The sequence below is a fragment of the Papio anubis genome, chromosome 18, assembly GCF_008728515.1.
Source record: "Papio anubis isolate 15944 chromosome 18, Panubis1.0, whole genome shotgun sequence".
Taxonomy (NCBI): Eukaryota; Metazoa; Chordata; class Mammalia; order Primates; family Cercopithecidae; genus Papio; species Papio anubis.
In genome coordinates, this window is record NC_044993.1 from 34,108,822 (window position 1) to 34,132,807 (window position 23,986).

Below are 23,986 nucleotides of genomic sequence, written 5' to 3' on the forward strand. Positions count from 1 at the left end.
AATGAACATATCTAACCACCAGCTCAGGGGTGCCTCTGCGAATGCCATCCCCAGGTCTGTCTGTCTTCCTCCTGCAAGACCTGAGTCCTGAGTCACCACAACTTGAGCCCAAGGGAGTAACTAATATCAGACCATAGAACATAGATACCCTTATCTGTGGCCTCTCTGTCCAGGGTGCTTTCCACAGGGATGCTCTTGTTCTCAGCAGATGAGGGAACCTGGGTCGAGGAAGCTGCAGAGAGGGAGGCAGTGATCAGTATCTCCTCAATGTCCTTCCCATCCTCTCCCTAAGAGAACCATGATTCTGTTCAGGGCAGCAACATACCCAGCAAAAGTTCTTACTTCTCCAGACTCTCTTATAGTCATGGGTTGCTGTGTTGCACAGATTTGGCCGATGGGGTGTGGGCAGACTGTGGAGGGGCTCCAGGGAAACCACTCTTCTCCAGTGTGACAAGAGATGACTCAACTGTCTTCTGCCTTTACCTTTTCTCTCCCTCCCCCTTCCTCCTATCTGAAACGTGGGCAAGGTGTCTGCAGGTGGCTTCACCATATTTTCTCCATGAGGATGAGCACCACATGCTATGGATAGTGGAACAAGAAGCTGGAAGGCATCTGATTTTTTAATTACTTTTTAAAGCAGCTCCAGAGCCATCTGAGGCTTCTGGACACATCCAGGCAGGGGCCCCTGTTGAAGTCCTTCTCTAGGACCAAAGTTACTTCTCCATCTTCTTCCTGCTCAACACCTTCTCCCTGACCCACTGCCTGTTTGTTACAAGAGGATAAGAAAACCCCATTTATGAAGAAACCATAGTTACATTTCTGTAAGATGCAGTCACTTGCATCCTAACATATATGTGCCTAATCTTTTTGCTTTTGGCTAGTGAGCCCAGACTAAACCTGTATCTGGCATAAAGAACCAGAGAGTACAGGATTGGGGTGTTTCTGGAGAAAGCCAGGATAGGTACTTTTCCTAGGAGACAGGGAGCCTCTGTCCAAACTGAACTCCCTCTTACTATGTGATCTAGAGCAAGTTATTTGCTTCCTAGCACATTGTAGGAACTTAAATGTGTGTGTGTGTGTGTGTGTATACGTATATATACATGTGTATACACACACATACATTTACATATTTTTGTTAAAAATAGGCATATATGTGTATAACACATATATGTGTGTTAAATTATATATATGTGTAAACTTACATATGTATACACATAAGTAAAGATATTTATTTAGTATTATGCATTTGCAATTGAAGAAGGGATGGAAGTAGAGGAGGACTCACGTCCATACCAGCCTGACCGTGTTATGCCATGTGGCCGGGAACCAGGGAAGGGGGCAGATCAATGAATGGTTAAAGACACAGACTGGAGCCAGACTTCCTGGGTTCAAATCCCAGTTCCAACAACTAGTAAGTTATTTCATCTTTTCGTGTCTTAGTTTCCCCCATTTATAAATGAGAATAATCATGCTATCTCATGGAGTCATTAGGAGGGTTCAGTGACTGATATTTGTAAAGCGCTCAGAACAGTAACTGACACAAGGTAAACCAACCTATTTGACCTATTTGCTAACTAACGGCAGTGCAGCCAATTGGCCTTGTCTTGTCCAAGGTGCTGGTGCTCCAAAGCCTTGGAGGGCATGTGTGGCCGGGATTTGGCCTCATCTTCTCAACTGTTTTAGTGAAGCCACATACTCTTTGTGCTGTGTTGTCCTTCCAACTCCAAAACTCAAGGACAAGGGCTCCACAAATGTAACTGTGGAGCCCCAGATTCCCTAATCTTGTCTCTGACACTCCCTGGTCTGGCTCTGCAGCTCATTTGACAGGCCAGAGCTGCAACGCTCTCCTTATGTGAGTGGGTATGCCTCGAATGTCGGCCCTACCCTGTCCCTTCTCCCCTTGATAGGGGATTGTTACCACCAAGTGACTGCAGATGTAGGTCAGGGGTCAAAGGCAACTACAAGGGGGCAGTTTGATTGCCGTGATGCAAGAAAAGAGGTTTAGCAGGGTCCTGGGAATGGCTTGAGGTAGACGGCAGGCAGGTGCCCTGTTGCTGGGCTGACTGTGACCAGGTGCTACTGCTGTGTTAGGCCTGTCTTCTTCTGACTCCATGTCTGTCCCTCCTGGGCTGGGGTCTGGACTGCAGCCTGGAGCTGCAGGGGTGTGAGGAGTACTCCCCACCTAACAACTATCCTTTGCTGCAGAGATGGTGGCTCTGTGACTCCTGGGAATTCCAGGCTGTGGCCCTTCCTGGGCCTTCTCTGGGGACAGGGTGGTCCTCTCTGATGTACTGCAGCCCAACCCTTACCCTCATGCCCTGCTAGTCTGACCCAACCCAGCCTTCCTCAGGCCTGAGGGTGGCAGAGCTGGTAGCTAATAAGCAGGACACCAGGACCCAGAGAGTTGCCAGCTCTTTGAGGAGTCTACCTCTGTCTCCTCCCTTTCCAGGTCATAGCCAAGACCAGGGCCAGCCCAGAGTAACATCTACCATGCCACTGGTCTAATGGGGGCTGACAGCTGAGGGCTTACAGGGGAGCTGGGTCCTGCAGGAGGAAAGGTCTGTGGAGCCCGGGATTTCCAGAAGCTTGAACTTCCTGCCCAGGTGGTTGCGTGCACTCAGGCCCAGGGAAAACTGGATTTGGTTACCCAGACCCAAATTCAAGGACATCATCCAAAGGAGGGCACCGTCCTAAGGAGGGGATCCAAGAGGACGAGGAAACAGACACTGATTTGGCTTTGTGAAAACACAGTGGTAGCTGGGTTGCCTTTGAAATGGGCAGAGGTGATGAGAGGAGGAAATAGACATTCATCCTGTAACAGACATGAACCAAATATACAATAAGATAAACGGTGTAACTGGTACTATTCTGAATACAATATTAACATTTAATTCTCCCCATGGTCTTATCAGGGGTCACTACTGTCTTTCCCATTTATCAAAGATAAACGGAGGCAAAGGGAAGCTATGTAACTCGCCCAGGGATTCACGCTGTGGAGTGCTGGAACCAGGGGTTGAATCCAGGTACTGCAGCCACAGAGAGTTGCTCTAAGTGTACATCACCTTGTTTCATCCTCCTGAAAACTCCCTTGTGGGAATCTTATTCTCACTCTTCAGAAACAAGAAGGCCTTTGGAAGTTTTACATAACTTGTGCAAGTTTTCACAGCAGTCAGTGGTAAAGCTGAGACTCAAACCCAGGTCTAGTCCAACTTCAGACCCTTCACTCTTTCCACCATACCAAAGGTCTGCAAACCACAGACCTCAGACCAAATCCAACCCACCACCTGATATTTATAAATAAGATTACTTTCATGCTACAACAGCAGTTGAGAAGTTGCGACAGAGACCTTTACAGAAATAGTTTGCCAAGCCCTGCACTAAACTTATAGGATGAACAAAAGGCAGCAACTCTCACCTTTATCTGTCACTGTCTGCCTGACAAAGTAGCCATTTATGTCTTCATCTGAATTAGCCCATCAACTTCATGCAGGCTCCCTGAGTGTATCTCATAGCGTCAGAAACAGAAAGGACTTTAGAAAATCACCCAATCCAACATTCTAATTTTACAGCTGGGAGAGGCAAGGCTTAGCAATGACTTTTCCAATATGACTCAATCATCACATCAGCGTAGTTGGTCTCAAGTGGGCACTGGGATACCAGAACTTTTCCTGAGCATTGATCCCTAACAGCATTGATCCTTCCAGTCCTGTTTGAGACTGTGTGACAAAGTAATATTCCCAGTCCCCTGCAAGAAGCTCCCATTAGGTGACCAAGTCCTTACAGCTCTGCAGTCTCTTCCTACAGTTCTGTGGTACCCGCCAGGACTTGTGTGGTACCCGTCAGGACTTGTCTGGTCCCCACTCTACCCTATTTCCATAGGGCAGCGAATATAATGTGAGGAACATTGACCCAGGCATGAAGGGGACCTGACTTTGTCCGTCGGTAGCTGCGTGACCTTAGGTGGGTCACTTCTCAACTCCAGCCTCAGTTGTCTCACTTGCCTAGTGTGCGCGGTGTTCCTGTTGCTGCCTATCTTGCAGGCTCATTGTCAGGGGAAAAAATGAGGTATTTGCTATGGGATGACTGATAAGAAAAGTCAAGCCAGGCCCAGTGACCTGCACCTGTGATCCCAGCTACTCGGGAAGCTGAGGCAGGAGGTTGGCTTGAGACCAGGAGTTTGTGACCAGCCTAGGCAACCTAGCGAGTCACTGTTTCTACCAAAAATAAAATTAGCCAACTGTGGTGGCATGCACTTGTAATCCCATCTAGGGAGGATCACTTTGAGCCCAGGAGGTCAAGACTGCTGTACGCTGTCATCACACCACTGCACTCCAGCCTGGGTGATAGAGTGAGACGCTCCCTCAGAAACAAACAGACAAAAAAACAAAGTCAACATAATGCAGGGTGATTGAGATTCAGAAATAAGGTCTATTGTCATCCTCATTTAGTTTGGGGTGAAGGGCAGAGACCGATGCCATGTATCATCAGAAGAGAGAGGCCCCAAGGTAATATATACTTGTGGGTTTTAAATATTTGAAAACTTGATGAATGTATGGATCCTCTTTCCTCAAAATTGAGCACAAATTCATTCAAACAAAAGTTTGAATTTAATCTCAGAAGATTCTGAAAAATTTTGAAGCCCATTCGTGAACACTCAGTTCTGACCACTCCCAAGTAGCTGTAGAGAGGAACAAATGGAGCCCTAGAGAGAGACTACATGTATCAGTGCCTTTGGGGAGGAGATAAAAATGAAGCTATCCAATCTCCAGAAGTAGGATGGGGTGCAATTAAATTGGGGAAAATTCAGAAGCCCACCAAGTGCCTAAGGTGAGGCTTATCTGTGTTCCTCTGGCTTCTCCTGCTGTGTTGTCAGCCTAGGGGACAGGGTGGAAGCCTGGGCCACCAGATCCTCCATCACCCCCACAAAAGAGTTGCCTTTTCCCTCTCTGGACCAGCCGCCCTCCCCTCCTCCCACAGGACCACTGCTTACCAGATCTCATCAGGCACAAGGGAATGCCGGAAGTGCAGCTGCCTTCTGTTTGATTCACTATAATAAAGCGCAACTCCAATTTTGGGTTGAAACAAAATGATCAGAATGATAATAGCCTCTCTGGGATATCTGCCCAACTCTAATTTGTGAGGCCAAACCACTCCTACCCCAGGGTCCTTGGCATGAATATATTTGCATCTCCCAGTGCTGCTGTACAAGGCTGGCTTATGACTGTCAAAAAAAAAAAAAAAAAAAAGCAAAAAGCAAACAAACAAAAAAACCTAGGCGCTCCAAATGGAAGTGATCTTAGAGGTTGCACAACCTCCCTCCCCCCAATTCCACCTGACATTGCATCCCCAGGAGACATTGCCTGCTATCTGCTTGCATATCTCCAGAGCTGGGATTACCACTTCCAGCAACAGCCCATTCTCTGTTCTGGTCGAATGTTGCAAGTTATCTTCCTGGACTTCCTACCATTGGCACCATTTCAGCACTTGGACCCACCACACACTCTCTGAGAGGCTTTACATATTTGAAGACATTGACTGAACAATTATTTGACAACACCTATTTTACATTGGTATCACTATCTACTTGCTGGCTTGCATTAAAAATAATTACCTGTAAGTTCACATCTTCCCCAAACAATGACAATACTCAGTTTACATCTTCCCCAGACAAAGACTTAGATCTTCTAAGGGTCTAAATGTGAATGTATCCTTCTCCCCAGAAAAATTCACACATGCACCAAATTTTGTATTTAATTCAATCCAACAGGAGGTTCTGAGTCCCTCGAAACTCAGCCTTAGAAATAAAAACTAAACTGATCTAAACCTGGTATCACTTGGTGAGCTCTTTTTATTTAAAAATACATGTTAATCTCAAAGCTAAGATTACAGATTTAACCCCTTCCAATCTCCTTTTCCATAGGTTATAAAAAGAGTTATTTGATGAAAAGATGGGTCACTATGACCAGACGCTCTTCTTTATTAGTAGGAAGTTGATCATAGACTCACCCACCTCCCTTACACAATTTGTAGCATTCCACCTCCATAGAAGAAAGCATTCAGAACTCTACTACCAGATACACAGCCCAGGAAATATTCTTTATTATTCTGGACACTTATATTTCCATGAAGAGAACAACTTTTAAAATAAATCCAAATCAGACACAGAAATCTGCATGACATTGGAACAGTCCATGACATAGAGAGGACACAATTGAAACAGTCTTTATTTACACAGAAGCAGAGAGACAGAGGGATGAGGGCAGGCACCCCAAAGTGACTTCACATTCACCAATGTTTCAGTGGCTTCTGAGACCACAGCAGAGAAGTGGATCCTGGGACTCACAGGGTACGACAATGTGTTACCCTCCAATGCCTCAAAACAGAAGGGTTGGATTAAAAACAAATACCAAGTGTTTCTGGCATCAGCTGAAAAATATCTGAGAAAGAGAAACTATTGAATGTCCAGAAAAATCAAAGTTCTGGAGGCTAGAAATCTGACATTTCTCTGATAGAGAGATCATCGGTCACCGGTTCAGTTTGGAAAATTCTTACGGTTAAGTGATGTGCTTCCTTCATTGTAAATTTAACAGGAGAGCATCATTATGAGACATGCAGGGCTTTCTTTAATGGAATGGGAACTTTCATGATCTGATATAACCCCTGATTTTAAAGACAGAGAATCTTGAAGCCCCAAAAGATGAAGCCACTATCCCCAGGCCACTCAACTAGTCAGCTGCAGACCCAAGTCTGTAAAACTCTATGCTGTGCTTTTTCCACCGCACCACACACCTTCTCTGTTTTTCTCTCTTCTGTGGCTTTCGAAGGAAATAAACAAATGAAGTGAGTTCAATGGGCTTCTTTACTAAGAAACGATTTCTTTGGTAAGAATGCTTCAGTCTCACATTAGCAAGGCTGGAAAACAGATCATATAGCAGGAACTGGCTCCCATCTCAGTGGTAACTTCCTTTGAGAATTAAGGCAGCTTCAGGGATTTCTGTTCAGCAGGATATCTGGCAAGAGTTGGTAGCTCTCCTTCTCCCTTGTCTCGTTTTCATCTAGAATGAAGGCTAAAAGGTGGGTGCTAAATAACTAGACATTGAGTAGATGTAAATGTGATGTTCTCAAACTAATATTTTACATTTCATGAAAAACAATAATTCTTTAAAAACCTGACAAAATATCAAAAGTGTCAAGTGTCATATACAGTACACAGCACCCTTGTCCCGGGTGACCTCTGCTATTAAAAACAAGCTGCACAAAGGAAGTCAAAGATGACTTAACATAAAGCACATACTCTCTCTCCATTACATGTGGGTGGAAAGGTAAACCCAAATGGTCTCCGAGCACCTCCCCGAGAACTTCCAAGGGCTTTCTGGGTACCCCCACGCTCCCAGGGGACCCAGGCTTGGAGCCAAGTTCCCACCCCAGATTCAGGAGCCAACTTCCGCCACAAGGCAGAACCACTGCGCTGGTTTGGTGTTGGTTCCGCTAGCACCACATCCCCGATTCATGCCGGGACAAATGTCTGGAGGCAGAAGGGGCCACATGCAGATGGCAAAGAGGAAATGGCCGGCTGTCTCGGAAGCATGCCCCTGCTCGAATGCACAAGGCTTTTGCTCTCATTTCAGACAAGAAGACTCAGCTTTTCACATCCAACTGTTCCAAAGAGTGATTACTGTCATCAAAAGACAGCAGCTAAATAATTTCCTCTCTGGAAACCAGCTAGAGGAAAATAAATGGCATTCTCTCCCCTCTTCCCAACCTCCAACACATTGTTCTTTTGCTAAGAAATTTTCCTTTGCCGTTTGAATGAGTTTTTACAAATGACAGCCCTGGGTTGGGTGAACCATATTGTGCAGGGAATTTCAAAATAATCTGGGCTGAGAGTCAGGGGATGTGAACTGAAGGTCCAACTGGATCTCTTAGTTGCTAAGAAACCTTGAGCAAGACTGACTAAAATTCTGGGTCTTGGTTTTTTCACCTGGGAAATGGGGAGACAGAAGCTATAGCCCTGCAGTCCTCACTGGGCAGATGGCAGGTAATGTGCATAAAAGTGCTTTATTACCAAAAAAAAAAAAAAGGAAAAGAAAAATGGTAACACCTAGGAAGAAGTTACCTTTTATGGAAGGATTCAAAGTCACTAATGGGACCCAGACCCCGACCTGATTGTTCTCCTCCATTCTTCAGCCTCACTGTTCACAGGGCTCCAAGACACCTGCCACCTGGGCTGTCTCAGGCATTCTGCTGACCTTTTTATATGGAAAGATTCAAAGTCTCCCCATTTTCCCTCTTTTCTCCAGAGAATGACCTGAGGACCCTGACCCAGCAAGGAAACCTCAGAACCCTGGGAGACAAAACCATCTTCCTGCCCCACCTTGGTCCCCTCATAACCCTCTTCATGCAGGATCCACCAGGCTCAATGACACCCCAGTTTGAGGCAAAGCACCTTCTTGACGTGCGAGTGCAGCGGCTTCTTTATTTTTTCCCAAGATCCTGCAACAGAAGCTCCCACAGTCAGAATAAGAATCCCTCCAACAAGGGCGTAAGAGACTCTAACGATAAACAGAAACCCCTCCCAAAGATGCCACCAATTTAGCAAACCAGGAATCATTTCTCTTACTGAATTAAAAGTAACCACCACCACCACCACCAGAGGGCACCAAGTGCAAGTTTGTATCAGAAGTAGATCCAAGTAGAAACTTAGAAATTCTCTGAAACCATCAACCTGTCCCATCCACTCTCAATATTCTCCCCTCCACTTGAGAGAGTATTTCTGGGCTGCTTGTCTCGCCCTACCCTCCAAGGTGCCACATCTAGTGCATGAGAGTTTTTGCAGCCAACTCTCCATTTCTCAAGACCCCTGGTCCACTCCAGGTGGGATTCCCAGAGGGAGGCTGTGCAGGTGTCCACGAACAATAAATTAACACGACAGCCTGCCAGGCTCCCTTTGGGCACCCACCTGGCCTTGTGAGGAGAGCACGGTGAAGACACACATGTGGCCTCACTTGGTCCCTGTCCCCGTTTCCCCAGGCAGATCTCAGCAAGTGCAGATGGGTTTCTGGGCTCCATGTCTTACAGAGCAAGAGCAGCATGAGGCCTCAGTAGATGTGGCTTGCCACGTGGCCTCTACCAGCTTGTCTGATGTAGGTACCTCCTAGAACCTGCTCACTAAGGTTCATTTACCCTCTTCCTCCTGGTTCCCATAGCTCTGGGCCGTCTGACCACCAAAAGTTGGAGGAATGTTCCAGAACACACAAATCAAACTCAGATTGGCCAGAGTGAAAATTAACTATGAATGTTTCTACTCAAAATCCCTCAAAGCATCTATCCACTGACTTCATTTTAGGGACAAATAAATCTAACTCCCAGGCTGAGGCTCAGGCATGAGAGGGGGGTCTAGGGTGGGCAAGAGGAGGGTCTATGTACCTTCCCTAACCACCCCACTTAACTCAGCCGGATTTTGTTTGATTTTTGGGGGTTTTTGGGTGTCTGATCAAAAGCCCATCCTCTCTCTGATTTGGTGGACTAAGAACTTCTGTGCCCAAAGTCTAGGCAAATGTGGTGGAGGTTTCCGACCTCATGAACCTAGCTTCGGCAGGATCCCAAAGTGGGAGAGACTTCCCCCAAAACAACGGGGACAGAACAGAAGTCATTTTCCTGTTTGCTCCTCTCCTCTGAGCTAACAGCCCCCAGGCCAGATGCACAGAAGGTGAACAAAAACTACAGTCACGAAATCATTTGTAATTGCGAAAAGAAGAGAGGATAAGAAATGACAGCTTCCAGGGGAGGAATCCCAAGACGGTGTCCGGGGTAGGAGTGAAGCTGATGCCTGTGACCTGGACATTGGCATGGGGTTCCTCCTTCTCCTCCAGGCAGGCTCAGATGGCCAGCCAGTGTTGCAACTGCAGAGAAAGACGGCGAGGACTTGATGACATGGTGGGGACCGACAGGAGCAAGGGCCAGCTGGCGGGGGCAGCAGGAAGCAGAAAGGAGGCAGAAAAATACCCACTTCCTTCACGGACCTCAGGGAACATGTAGGTTGATTCCCTAATTGTCACAGAGGCCCAGAAAGGGCAGCAGAACCTCCCCAAAGTCACATGGCAAGCCTGAGGCCACGGGCTCGCAGGGAGCCTCCCTGTCCCCCATCCCAATGTTTCTAAGGGGAAAGGGCAGCTCACACTGGGTTTCTGGGTTTTCTGGCTGTGAGGTCCAGCCTTGGGCAGTGCACAGCAGGGAACAGTCAGGGCCCGCCTTTGTGATCTCCACCCCAGAGGTTTAGGCTGCACCCACCTGGAACTGTCTGACATCCCTCTGAGCCACCAGGTGGTGCTCGTTCTCCGGCGTGATGCCATAGGCCAGTCTCTGAAAGGAAGAGAAGGGGAGGAGGCCTCAGCTTGGCCCAGGGACACTTTTCTGGCAGCCTGATTGCACCCCGAGATGAGGGTCACCTGCTATTTGACCCTGCAGCCCCACGTGGATAGCATTCGGGGTCTGTACAAGACACCTCCAGCCTTGTTTGTGGAGCTGGTCCATTGAGTCATTCATTCAGCCACTGTTTCTTGAGCTGCCTACTGTGGTCAGACATGGGGCTAGGCCCTGTGGATCCAGACTTGAAGGAGACCCATGCAGTCTCTACTTTGGGGGAGCTTACAGCCCATGTAAGGGACTGGCAATGAACAAATACACACATCGTCTTAGACCCAGAATGGAGAAAGTGCGGCAGGGAGAGTGTGGAAGGAAGCCTCTGGCCCTGCAGTGGAGGCACGTGTGGGGTCTCAAGCCGTGTGTTCTGAACCAACAATTGATCACTGATAGCGGGAAGCCTCTCCACTCCCAAAGTGTGGAGAATAGAAGACTCAGGTCCCAGTTCCCATGTCTAGAATGAGGTCACTGAACACCGATCCTCCCAATGACCAGGAACAGAGGTCCCCAGACTTAGGGATTTCACAGACAGGAAGCATATCACCAAGAATGAGGGTGGGGACTCTCTGTCTGGTACTCCCTTCCTTGAGTTTCTGCGCAGCTCCCAAGGATGCCTTCCATCCTCATTTTGTTTACCTGCCCTTCGTTAGAATGTGAACTCCATAAAGGCAGGAATTTTTGTCTAGCATCTCGTATACTGCCCAGCATATATCTGCGTCCCAATAAGTACCTTCCAAGTGAGTGGATAAAGGAATGAAGGAATGAAATCTTTGTTTTGTAAAGTAAGGATATGAGGAAAAGACTACCACTATTAGTTTACGAAAGAAAGGGTATTTTAATCAAACAGGAATGACATAATTTCAGAATAAAGGGCACTGTTTCCTAAATATTTATATAAATGTGTGTGTGTATATATGTATATATGTATGTATATATACACACATGTACATATATATATACACATGTATAAATATTGACATATATGCAGAATGCATAGAAAGAAAATATAGTTCAGAAATCTCTGGTTTAGGCTGATCAGATTATTAGGTTCCAGAAAAAGGCAGGTGAAAACCAGAAGGAGCAGATCACAGTGTGCTTGGATGGGGAGAGCTGGGACATCTGGGGAAATGACAAAGCTTAGACGGAGACACGAGAGTGAGCTGGGTCCAGGCAGTCTGTCTAATCAATCCTTAGTGAACTCCAGGGCTGATCTCACCCCCAAGTAACATGTACTGAACACCTCCTGCGTGCCAGACACTGTGCTAAGTACTTCCTTTTTTCCGGGGTAGGTAATACTATCCTCAAGATACAGATGTGGAAACTGAGGCTCATGGTGGAAAATAACCTGGGCAATGAGGTGGGTCCATCTGACCCTAGTGTCTGTGTCCTTCTGTCTCCCTACCCCCACCCCAACAGGAATGAGAGTCCTCCCGTCGTCCCCCTCAGCCACCTCCCGCCCTATTCCCCTGGGGAGGCCCAGAGCTCACCTCCCAAAGAGAGCCCTGCGTGCTGAGGAACTTGTAGATGACGTAGATGGGCACCAGGACCATGGAGGACAGGGCAATGCCCCACCCCACCCAGTTGGCCCAGGGCGGGAAGATGTAGTCGTCGTAGGTGAGTGGCTTGAAGTTAATGATGCTGACCACAACCACGAACTAGAGATGGGCAGGGAAGGGAGAGAAAGGAAGACAGGGCAGGAGAGAGACAAGAAAGGAAAGAAAGAAGGAAGTGGAAGAAAGGTGGGAGAGAAATGAAGAGCAGTGAGCATCACAGCAAAGGGAGGAAATAAGGAAGGAGAGAAAGAGAGAAAGATATGGAGAAATGAGAAAGAATCAAGAAGCAAGTGAGAATCAAAAGGAGGCAGATATGACAGGGAGCAAGAAAAGAGGAAGAACAGAAGGTGACTTTGGAGGAGGCATAACAGCCCCCAGGAACCTGGCCCCAGCTCAAGAACCCCCGAGTAAGGTGGATGTCTGCCACATTATCCACAGGGCCGAGCAGCCCAAGTGACCCCTCTGAATGACCAGGGCCTCTGGATCCCAGAGCCTCCTCCCCTAAGAAGCAAATATCCCCACCCAGCTCCATCCTGGACACAGCCCCCTCCCCACACACAGGGCTTCCCTGCAGACACTACACACCAGGAGGAAGGCAGGACTGACGAACTTCCAGCATAGTCTCCAGTATAGACCTGGCCTGAACCCCATCATCTGCTGGATGTCGTTGCTGAACCTGTCCACTCCTGTGCACACACAGAGAAGGGCTGTTACTATGGCCCCTGCGACAGCCAGGGCCAGGTCCTCCCGTGAGGTTCTGGCCCGAGCTGGAGAACAGGGCAGTGAGGCGAGATGCTGACATGCAGAACTCGGGAGACTTGAGGATAGGGACTTTGTAATGCAGAACAAGGGAGAAGACAAACTCTAGGACAGTATCCCCTTTCATGTGCCACCCCAATTAACCTGTCAGAGGGAAACCTGGGCTCAAAGAGGTGAGGGGATTTGCCCCAAGTTCCAGAGCTAGTTGGCCTGACTCCAAAGCCCAGCTCTTTCCTCTTGCTCTGAAAATAACAACAACTATGCATACAGCACATTCCCTGACTTCAATCTGATAGGAGATCCCAGACTCTTCCATTGAGTCTCTTTCTGAGCGGCAGCAGAGTGAGAACTAACATGTTGGTGTGACGCTTGTGGGGAAAAACAAACAATGAACACATTTAAGGGTTTGTAAAATATTCTCTCGGTTCATTCCAGAATAAGTTTGCCAGAAAAAACACAGGATACCCAGTTAAGTTTGAGTTTCACATAAATAATGAAAAAAAAATAGTATAAGTATGTCTGATGCAATATTTGGGCTATACTTATACTAAATAATTGTTATTTATCTGAAATTCAAGTTTAAGTAGGCAACCTGTGTTGTGTTTGCTAAATCTGGCAACCCCCGGTAGAATGAATTCTATGACTCAGGGGTCAGCATTTTCCTAAGCGTTCCTCTTTCAGGAGCTGATGCTGGATACCTCAGGGGCCTTTGCAGCCTCCTGTTAAAAGCAGGTTCATCCAAAGGTGAGCCAAGGATTGAGATTTGTTCCCAAAAACTGACTTGCTGGACTCTGGAATTTTCGGTGGCTGCTCTGGAAATGGAAGGCCTCTCTGCACCTCCAGGTTAAAGGATTCTAGGAGGACTGGGAGCTGAGGCTTTTCCACACACTCACATACCATAAAACCAGGAAACTCCGATGGCTTCCATGAGGACAGCAAAAAGGATGGAGGTGCCCGCAGCAAAGGTGTCCAGGAGTGTCAGCACATAAATTCCACCCTGGCACAGGAAGAGAAGAAGCCAAGAGGCCCTCTTTGGTCAAACGTGGGAACTGATTGTTGTGTCCGTCAACTCTTACCTGCCCCCTGTCCCACTTGCTCGGAACCCTATTTGAGAACACAGGGCATAGGGTTGTGGTGCTGTTGTATTGACATCACAGTCACCTCAGTTTCAGCCAATAAAGAGTTAGATGGGTTCCAAAGGGACTTTTGCTGCCCCTCAAGTCAATAAGCAATTAACAGAGCTGCATGGAATCCTCAGCATCAGAGATGGAAAAGACAACTGGGCCTAACCCTAGTGGGTCAGGCCACTGAATTGAGGATGCTGGATCCCGCATTGTCCTCCCTGAGCTCAGTCCCAGTTCCAAGGCTAGGAATGCTTGACTTTATTGAAATGCAGCCTCAGAGGCCCCCAGGTGACCAGAGACCAGCCCTTGCTCACCTTGGTTATGCAGAACAGGGCAAGAAGGAAGGTGCCGAAGGTGACGCCAAATGTGAAGAGTTTCCGGTGTCGCTTCAGGACCTGGAAGTCGTCTGCCAGGCCCGTGATGATAGCCTCCATGCCTCCCATCTGGAGGGAACCAGGCGGGGTGGGGTGCGGGAATGAGGGTCTCTCTGGACCTCAGTCTCAGGCCCCAGGGTTCCTAGCGCCTCCTGCAGCCCAGGACTCACGCAGGCTGCCTTGCCTCTCTTGAGAAATCAGCACGTCCTGCCTTCTTCCCCATCCTCTTGTCCCATTTCTGTCCTGTTCTGAGGCAAACTCAGAACTCAGAAACTATGCGGGAGAGGGTAAGGGTTAAGTTAACTCCTGTCTCCCCTTCTCAACAGCTACCTGTCTCCTGCCTACTCAGCCGGAGTGGGTACAGATAAGCTGATAGTGGAGTGAAAGCAGTAAAACACCAAAACCTGTGTCACACATTTACATGTCAATAAGGGTCTCTGGAAACAACTCCTGCAGAAGAGCTTCTAGTGATGGGAACTTCGGGCAGCAGTTTTTGATATGGATTTTTGGCTGCCTTTCTAATGATCAAGCACAGTGGTCACTTCAAACTCCAGACTCTTAGAGTCTGAAAGGGTCTCATATCCCACTGCTCTGGGCAGATTGCTTCCTTATAAGGACACTGTGAGGGCAGACAAGAAGCACGCAAGCTACCACTTTCCTCTCCTCTCCCCTCCTCTTGGCAGACACTGTTAATCAAAATCAGTATTCTTCATTATAAGCCCAGAAGCAGCCTCAAAATCCTTCTCAACACCCTGCTCCTGGCAGATCTGATGATTGAAAGCAAAAGGCAGTGGAGGGAAACCCAAGTGCCAGCTCTTCCATAAGATTTTTTGCAAACTTCCAGGCATGATGTACTAAGTAAGGGTAGACATATCTGAATGTCAGCACAACAGCACCACAACCCTATGCCTTGTGTTCTCAAATAGGGTTCCAAACAAGTGGGACGGGGGCAGCTAAGCATAAGGCTGACTTGTCTGAAGTCTCTTCTTACTTGGATTTCCAAGATGTCAAAGGGATTCCTATGGCTCTTGGCTTTGGCCTAAGTCTTATCTTTTTGAGTGAGGACTCACTTTTTTTTTTGTCTGCATTTAAATAGGGCCTTCTGGAAACAACTATTAACCTGGTGTTTGAATAGTGGGAACTTCAGGCCCAGCACTATGTGTTGGGGAAGGGAGTCAGGACCAGTGGGATGGGGGACAGGTATCCTAAGCAGGGTCACTCACTGAGCTGTCAAGGCCTAGCGCCAGGAGCATGATGAAAAACACGACAGCCCAGAATGTAGATCCAGACAGGGTAGAAATGGCCTCTGGATACAGGATGAACACTAGGCCAGCTCCTGTAAGAAACATCAAGGTCCTCATCAATGGCTGAAACCATTGGTCTGAGCTGCACATAGCAGGGGAGCATCTGCGGGCCCAATTGTTCAGTCATGTGTGGGTGGACAGAACACAGGTCTAGAGATAACAGATGAAGTCAGAATGAACTTACAGCTCACCTGTGCATCGGAGAGGTTGACCCCCAACAGCCAGGCTGGAGAGCAGTTCCCTGCCTGGACAGCTACAGGCTACATGCTGCAAACCCCACCTCCTATATTCTACAAGGGGTCTACTCTTACTCACAAAAGCTTGGGGTCCTCAGAGACCCCAATTCAATTGCTCACTAGCTGGGTGATGCCAGACAACGTATTTAGCTTGAGTCTCAGTCTTCCCATTTATAAAGTGAGTCTATTGACACTTGCCTGGCAGCCTTGTGAGAACTAAGTGGAGGTATTTCAAGTGCTTAGCCCAGGGCTGGTACAGAGAGGACATTCCAAAATCTGTTCCTTCCACCTTAACTCTCAGGGTGCATGGGGCTTGGGACTGCTTGGAATTCCCACTAATAACCTCAGGGGAAAGTCAATCACATTGGTGGTTTGGACACCTCCATGGACAGCCTAGCGGTCCTACAGCCATGTAAGAGCCATGCAGCCAAGAATAAGGTGGGCTTCTCAGCTCCCTCCTCAGTGGGCTGGGGCCCAGGAGGGCTGCCCACCCACCTTCTGTGGCCACATCCTCAATGTTGACCTTGTGTTCATGGGCCATGTAACCGAGGATGGAGAAGATGGCGAACCCAGAGACGAAGCTGGTGATGCAGTTGATGCTGCTGGTCAGCAGGGCATCCCTGGGGGAAGAAGCACAGTGAGGTCAAGTCCCTTGACACCCTCAACCCTATGCATTGACTGCTGGGCTGGCTATAGAACCTGCAGCCTGGCCCCAGCATCAAAGGCCATCCCTCCTTCAGCAGCTCCTGCTGCCACATGGAACCAGGGCCCCACCATCACTGGTGCAGGAAGTAGGCTAACTGCTTATGGATGGAACAGCCTGATACCAGAGTCTACCGGCAAACTCCTGCCAGGGAATTGAGTCGCCAGTCTCCTTCAACAAACATTCCATGGTTGCTCCCCAGTGCCTCCAACTCCTCATCCTGTCATTCAAGAGCTTTGCGAAGAAGACCCAACCTTCCTTATACATTTATCTTCCAAGACTCCCAAGGTGAACTCTGAACAAACCATAAACTGGTCCATAAACAAACCACTTCCTTGCATTTGCCTGTGTTGTCCCCCTTCTCCCCCAGTGCCTGCTGTCCACTCCACATCTGCCTAGCACAATCCTAACTATCCTCCAAGGCTCATCTCAAATTCACCTCCATGCACTGGTTTTCTTCTGTCAGGGGGCTGATCACCCCATTTCCTTACCTCCCTATAGCCTGTCCCGCTGGTATGAATTCATCAGACTCTGTCATGTACCAAAGACACTGTGATTCTGCCTTAAGCCTTGGATAGAGTGTAATGGAAGTGGACCCAAATTTGTGCCTGTGCCTGAAGTCCCCACAGCACTGGGCCAGCAGGAGGTAGCACTGAGTGCTTCCTGAACTGAGCTAGATCATGGCCTTCTGAGTCTCAGTCCCCTATGGAGTCTCACCTCTGACCCAGCCAGGCCCTCAGCAGCTGGGATATTCCACCACTGCCTGCCTGGGCATCTGATGGACAGAATCCATACTGAAATCTTCACAGTTCTGCTCTGTCACAACTACCCATCTCCCAGTGCTGGTAACCTCAACTTTTCCCATTCCACACCCCACATTTGTTTAAGAGGCATCCTGAAATGAAATGTGGTCATCAGAACCCTTAGAGGACATGTTGCAGTTTATAGAATGCCCAGGATGGTTCACAAGAAGAAAATTTGGCTTGCGCAGGGAGAGTTGGCTTCCAGACCAGAGCCCTCTCTGCCATCCCCACAAAAGTCAATCCCCAGGATTTAGAGCTCTCGGAATTCTGAGAAGAATCTTACCTGTAACAGTTGTTGTCAAATTTGTTGTAACTGGCAAATGCAATCAACACTCCAAATCCAGCCCCCAAGGAAAAAAATATTTGAGTTGCGGCATCAATCCATACCTGAAACCAGCAGACAAAAGCCATCAGCCTCTGCTTCCGACACCACTGGAACACCTCACTGCTCTGGAAGGGCTGAGAAACCCTGGGGATGCTCTGAGACCAGAAGAAACATGGTCTGAACCAGAGATGGGCAGCCCTGGCAACTCCCTTCCCTGCATCCTGTACAAAACAACTGCAGAGAGAGGCTGGGCATCTCTCTAGCATCTCCCAGCCTTGGGTAGTCATGAGTGAGCTCACCCTGTAGGAACTCATTCACTCCATTTCATGCCCTGATTTTCAAAGAAAGTTAACAAAATGAAAAGTTCTAGGCTAGAGTGTGAATGGGGCAAGAACACAGGGTTATGGCCATCTTAGGAGTTACGGAGATGGCATTTTCAGAAAGTGAGGGCCATTCCTAGTAGGCTTCTACAAGCCATAGACAATGGTGACTCCTTGGGGGCCAATGGGGCTTACTTATTCCATCCGTTGGGTGATAAAAGCACATGGCCGGAGGCCTGAAGATCTGAATTCCTTTCCAACTTCTCTGCCTCATGTTCTAGCCCTAGTCAAGTTCATTTCTCTCTGTGTGTTTCTTCATCTGTATAATGGGGATAATTATACATCACCCGCTCAGACTAAGAACTGAAATTCAGATTTTTTTTTTTTTTTTAAGCCAGGGTCTCACTCTGTCACCCAGGCCGGAGTGCAGTGGCGTAATCTTGGCTCACTGCAACCTCTGCCCCCTGGGTTCAAGCATCCTGAGTAGCTGGGATTTCAAGTGCACGCCACCATGCCCTGCTAATTTTTGTATTTTTAGTACAGACAGGGTTTCCCCATGTTGGCCAGGCTGGTCTTGAACTCCTGACCTCAAGTGATCCACCCGTTTCAGCCTCCCAAAGTGCTGGGATTACAGGCGTGAGCCACCACGCCCAGCCTTGCAATTCAGATTTAAGAGATGACTGTCATGCTCCCACTGGTATTAGTCCAGGCTTCCCCAGCTGTGCAAACAGAGGGCAGCATGATCTGATGGGGGAAGACAGATCTGCTCCTTGATACTGCACTGAGGGCTTAGCTTCTACACATCTGAAAGGCTTAGCATAAACAGTCACAGAACACATAGAAGTCTGACTTATTTTGCAATTTACAAGGCTGATTCATGTCTTATGCTCTGTTATCTTTCTGGCAGCTACTACGAAAATAGGTTTTCTCTTGGTTACTAGTCTATAACATTGCAGTATGTTGGAGCATTACAACTATGGAGGTGCATATTGGGATGCATCCCTCTTCATCCTGTGCTGCTTAGGCCTGCCAGGATTATTATGGGTTCAAATAAAGAAGCCTGGAGAATTGTAAGATAGCATGTTGAGGTGTTCTCACTGAGGGGCCCTGCAAGAGGAGGCTGGAAGTAATCTCAGCAGTTATCTTAAGATGCTCAAGGTACTGAGTACCTCTAGTACCTCTATGATAGTCTCTGTTCCCACCCTCCCTGCTCTGCACTGGACTCCACTACCAAATTCACCCACTTTCACCATAATTTGGGCCTCTGGACAGGGGCAGTGGTTGGATGAAGGTGTTGGGGAAGAGAATTGGCAGGGCCTCCCTGGTGGCTAAGACTATCCTTGTGCTGACATCACAGGATGGTGGCAAAGACCAGGTTTGGGGATCTGAGAGTAGCAAGAGGGCAGGGGGTGACTGGGGTTGGCTAGGGAGCTGTGGGCACAGGACAGGAGCAAGGTCCCAGGACATCATGTCCTCTTCACAGGGAATTTCTCTCCTCAAAAAGAGTAGTCTGTGAAGACCACCAGATGGAACCGCAGAAACTCAGGCCTCCAGAGAGAGATGGGTGGGCTTATGGAGACTATCAGGTGCAAATCCACATTGATCAGATGGGGAAGCTGTAGCTCAGACAGGGAAGGATCCTGTCCAAGGCTACACTGCTCATTTGTGGCAGAGCTGGGACCAGATTTTCCATCATCACCTGCTCCTGAAAACCCTCCCACAAGCCTGGCCCAAGGCTTGGTGGTCACTGAGCACTGACCGTGGCCTCTTTCAAGCGGTAGAAGTCGATGTGCAGGTAGGCATTGATGCCGTTGGAGGCGCCGGGCAGCGTGACGCCGTGAACCAGGAGCACGAACAGCACGAAGTAAGGCAGCGTGGCTGTGATCCACACCACCTGGGCAATGGATAAGTTCAGGTGAGAGCCTTGCTCTGGCCCCAATCCCGTGGTGGGCTGGTGGGGCACAGAGTCCTTTCCCAGTCATGCTCTTTCCCACCTTCCTTTACCCAAGGCACATGCTACAAGTTCCAGTTCTAGGAAAGGCCCTGAGGCAGAATCCAGGGCTAGACCAGTAAACGGACACAGGTCACACCCTAGAGCATCTCAGAACCCAGGGTGAGAGTCAGCTGCACTGGGGATAGTACTATGATGGAAGCCAAGGGCACAGCAGGGCAAAGACTAGGTCATCATAGCACAGGATGCCTCCTCATCCACAAAGCCACCTCTCCTGACTCCTTCAAGGAAAGACTCTTGACTCCATAAAATGAAGAGCTTTCCCATAGATAGAGCTCTCTAAAGGAAAAGAGCCTAGAGAGGTGGTGAGGTACCTGTCACTGAAGTTGTCCAAGTGTTGCTATGAATACAGCCATTGGCAAAGGATTGCCTAGATCAAGGTGCAGTTCATGGACCAGGCAGAACTAAGTACACCCACCTTTGTGCTATCCCCGTTCCCCATCAGTCCTGTGTCCATCACACCATTGCTACTGGTGGCTGCATGCACCTATCTGACTGGCAGGATATTTAGAAATCTCAGTCTCTCTCTCTCTCTCTTTCTTTCTTTCTCTCTCTCTCTCCCCACTCTCTTTTTCTCTCTCTCCATTCTCCCCTCTCTCTTTTTGCCCTCCCCTCCCTCATCTCCCTCTCCTCCACTCTCTCCCTTTTGTTTACATCTTCCTCTTTTTCTTTACCCCCCTTCAAGCATATTTTCTTTCTTAAGCACATTGCCCAGGAAGGGATGTGGCTGGACAGAAAGCAGAACCTCTGACCATTCTTCATCTTAGTGGGAACAGATGTGGGACACAGACAATGTATCTTGTTCAGGAACACACAAAGGAAGAGATTATTCCAGACTAAAAAGAAACACCCCAACCCCTTGTCCAGGTTGGAGGAACAGAAAAGAAAGGTAGAGGCAGGGATGGGGGTGTTATGTGGGTTTCCTTGCTGTTCCTTCTCAACCTCGGCTACACATTCAAATACCCTGGGGGGAGTTATAGGTAAAAATGTTAAAGCTCAGATCCCATTCTTGGAGTTTCTGATTTAGTTGGTCTAGCGTGGACCTGAAATGAGTATTTTTTTAAAGTTCCCCAGATGATAAAATTGTGCAGCCAAGGTGAAAAATCACCACTAGGCAGAGACAGCCATGGGTAGCCTTGCAGAAAGAAGGCTGTGCCCAAGTAAAAACTCAGGTTAAGGTCAAGGTAGTCAGACTCAAGGATGACTCAGCTGAAACATGAGAAGACCTATAACTTAAATGCCAGATGGTTCCAACCCCGCAAAGCCCTGAAACTACGTAGCCCCAAGAATCTTCACGCATCCCTAAGGAGAAAGTGGAAACCTTGAAACATGAAAGTTCTTTGCCAGGATGAAAAGATATGGGCTCTAAACAAAAATGGAGACATAGAAAATAAAGTCATATGTTTTTCATACTTATGTTTAAGGATGGGGATTTATCCTCTTCTTTTACTTGTCTTTCCCACTAGATCATGAGCCCCTTAGAAGTAAAATCCTATATTTTTCAAACTTGAATCCCCAGAACCTGGCACATGTGAGTCCTAATAAATGTTTATTATATGAATGATTGGACTAGGCAGCGGTGCAGATGAATGATTGGATTGTTATGTAAATGGATGGATGAGTGGATGGTTGGATTATGATTGGGTAGCTGGTTAAAAGAATGGATAAGGTGATTAGGTGGGTGGAGGGTTGAGTAGATGGATGGATGGATGGATGGATGGATGGATGGATGGATGGATAACTGGATGGATAGATGGATGAGTGGGTGAGTGATAAATCAGAAAGTTAGTGGATGACTAAGTCAAAGAATAAATGCATGAACAAGTGAATGAATGAGTAACTGAGTCAGCATTGGAGTGAGTAAATGCATAGTGGTAGTCACATCTTCTGGGCTCAGAAGGAATCAGGAAAGCCTCCTCTGTTTCATGTTATCCACTTGTTTCTCCATCACTCCCTTGTTCTAAGAAGGTCTTTGTGGAAATGGGATTTCCACTTGTTTTCTTTCAGGGAGGCAAGAACAGGAAGGCCAAATTGCATAACAAATAAGGAGGGAAACATGCCCTGGAAAGTGAAGCTGTTGCATCTGGGTGACCTTATGTTAATCAATCTTGGATTCAGTCTCCTGATCTGGGACAAATAGGTGTAAGCTCTTGGCAAAAGGCACAAGGAGGAGCTCTTACATCTCCTTGTGATTGGTTCTAACTGCTCTGGTCTCCTAAAGCTTATGTCAATAGCTGCAGCCTAGCTGCAATGCCCAGCCCAGCAAACCAGGTGAGACTACACTCCTGTCATCAGAAAACAGTATCTTGACTTCTGACTCCAAGGAATCTCCCATTGGCCCTGGAGGTGGCCCTGCATTGGCCATGTTTGATGGCTATGGATTCAGTTTCCCTAAGGAATACATCAGGCCGTGACTGAGCTGAGACCCTGACTATTATAGTCAAGCATCAAGATAGCAGGGAACTTGTTTTGTCTGTGCCCATGCGTTCAAAGCTAAACCATCTGAGTCCTGTTGAAGATTCTCAGAATTGGCAGTGGGTATTACTTCAGCTGCCTAAGATCTTGTGTTGAAAGAAGGATTCCTGGATCTTTGGCCAACAGTTCACTCATGCTCACATGTACCCTGAATGCACAATGGGTAAACAGAAGAAAGGCTTGGGTTCTGTCATCTCCACCCCAGGCTTCTCAGCTCTCAGAATTCCAACTTGCAACACAGCTCTGGCCATGAGAACCTAGACTTAGTCCAATTTTGAGCACAAGATCAAGAAAGTAATGAGCAGCTCATTGGTCTTGGCAAATGTCCTTAGTCCCTAAGGGAGGTCACTGCTTTCTATCACTTTAAATCCATACCTCCTGGTGTTTCTATGGATAATTTGTGGGGTTCCAGGGTGCCAAATTCAAACTGATGGCTCACAATCAAAATGAGGACCTTGGCTCCATAAAAGAAGGAACTTTCAAATTGATAGAGTTCTCTCAAGAGAAAGAGCTGCCCAGGAAGGTGGTGAGGTGCTTGTCACCAAAGTTGTGCAAGCCTTGCTATGAATCCAGGCATCGAGCAGAGGGCTGCCTAGATCAAGGTGAGGTCCACAGACCAGCAGCATCAGCATCACCTGGGAGCTTGTCAGAAATGCAAATTCTCACCTCATCCCCACTGAATCAGGCTCTCTCAAAGAACGACCCAGGAATCTGAGTTTTAGCGAGCCATTTCGGTGATTCTTACACACATGAGAGTTTGAAAAACACGGCCCAGGACCTGCTCTAAGGTTGACTTGGAAACAGATGACACATGTCTGCACTTTATCACTGTGCATCTGAATCAATTTATCCTTTACTGATTAAGAATTCGTGATCCTCTGAACTGGGTTTTAGGGACATTTTCACTAACAATAAAGACATAATTTTACAAAGCGGGATTTATGGGGTGTGGGGTAGGCACTGACGTTACTGAAGAAAACACCAAGCTACAAATATTTTAGTCTATGCCTCACTCATGTGTGAACGATGCTGTTCATTATAATTGAGTCCAATCCAGTCACTAAAGCAAGCCAGGACCAGCACAGCCTTCACTTGCCAAGACTGGAGGTATGAACATTTGCAATTCATTTGAGGCCAGCTCTGAGGCTATGGAAGCCTGCTAAGAAAAGCTCAATGTCCTGTTCCAGGTTCAGTCTGGAAAGAAATAAGCAATACTCTTGGTTTTCTCATAAGCCAGTTTATAGAAACAATTAAAGACAGAGTACAGGAATGTCCTGAGTGAAGCTCCCCATTCTAGAAATCTCATCTCCATGGACTGCCTGTGGCATGCCTGCTTAGGGACTTATGCAAAATGTGGGCTGTGGCTTCGGATGGCACATGCAGAGGGGACTCATATTCCTCTCTCATTGTGTTTCTACATGGGGGACTTTCCTAGTGTAATACCCTGGTTCGTGCCTCACCACCTTCTCTGCAGGTGCATTTTGGAAAGAACTGAGCATGCTCAGCCCCACTCCTCCTGGTCTCTTTTGCATCAGCCTGCCTGCAGACAACATATACTCCACTCTAGCCAAGAGCTA

At 47.8% G+C, this 23,986-nt stretch overlaps 1 protein-coding gene across 3 annotated transcripts in view; it reads right to left on the bottom strand.

Annotated features, from left to right (window-relative positions):
- Positions 1-5,260: 5,260 nt before the first annotated feature.
- The window catches only part of SLC6A2 (solute carrier family 6 member 2), a 50,260-nt gene continuing 31,534 nt past the window's right edge, over positions 5,261-23,986 (bottom strand). The window contains exons 3-12 of one of the 3 annotated variants that reach the window (XM_031658242.1): positions 19,683-19,817; positions 17,562-17,665; positions 16,268-16,392; positions 15,456-15,568; positions 14,173-14,301; positions 13,632-13,731; positions 12,561-12,661; positions 11,910-12,077; positions 10,291-10,362; positions 5,261-8,493 (exon numbers count right to left, since the gene is read on the bottom strand). In XM_031658242.1, the coding sequence (XP_031514102.1) occupies positions 8,476-8,493; positions 10,291-10,362; positions 11,910-12,077; positions 12,561-12,661; positions 13,632-13,731; positions 14,173-14,301; positions 15,456-15,568; positions 16,268-16,392; positions 17,562-17,665; positions 19,683-19,817 (1,065 nt within the window). In that variant the 3' untranslated portion in view covers positions 5,261-8,475. Of the gene's footprint in view, positions 8,494-9,469; positions 9,903-10,290; positions 10,363-11,909; positions 12,078-12,560; positions 12,662-13,631; positions 13,732-14,172; positions 14,302-15,455; positions 15,569-16,267; positions 16,393-17,561; positions 17,666-19,682; positions 19,818-23,986 lie in introns of those variants that run through there. The other 2 variants (XM_009196460.4, XM_009196459.4) reach the window with 2 other exon arrangements.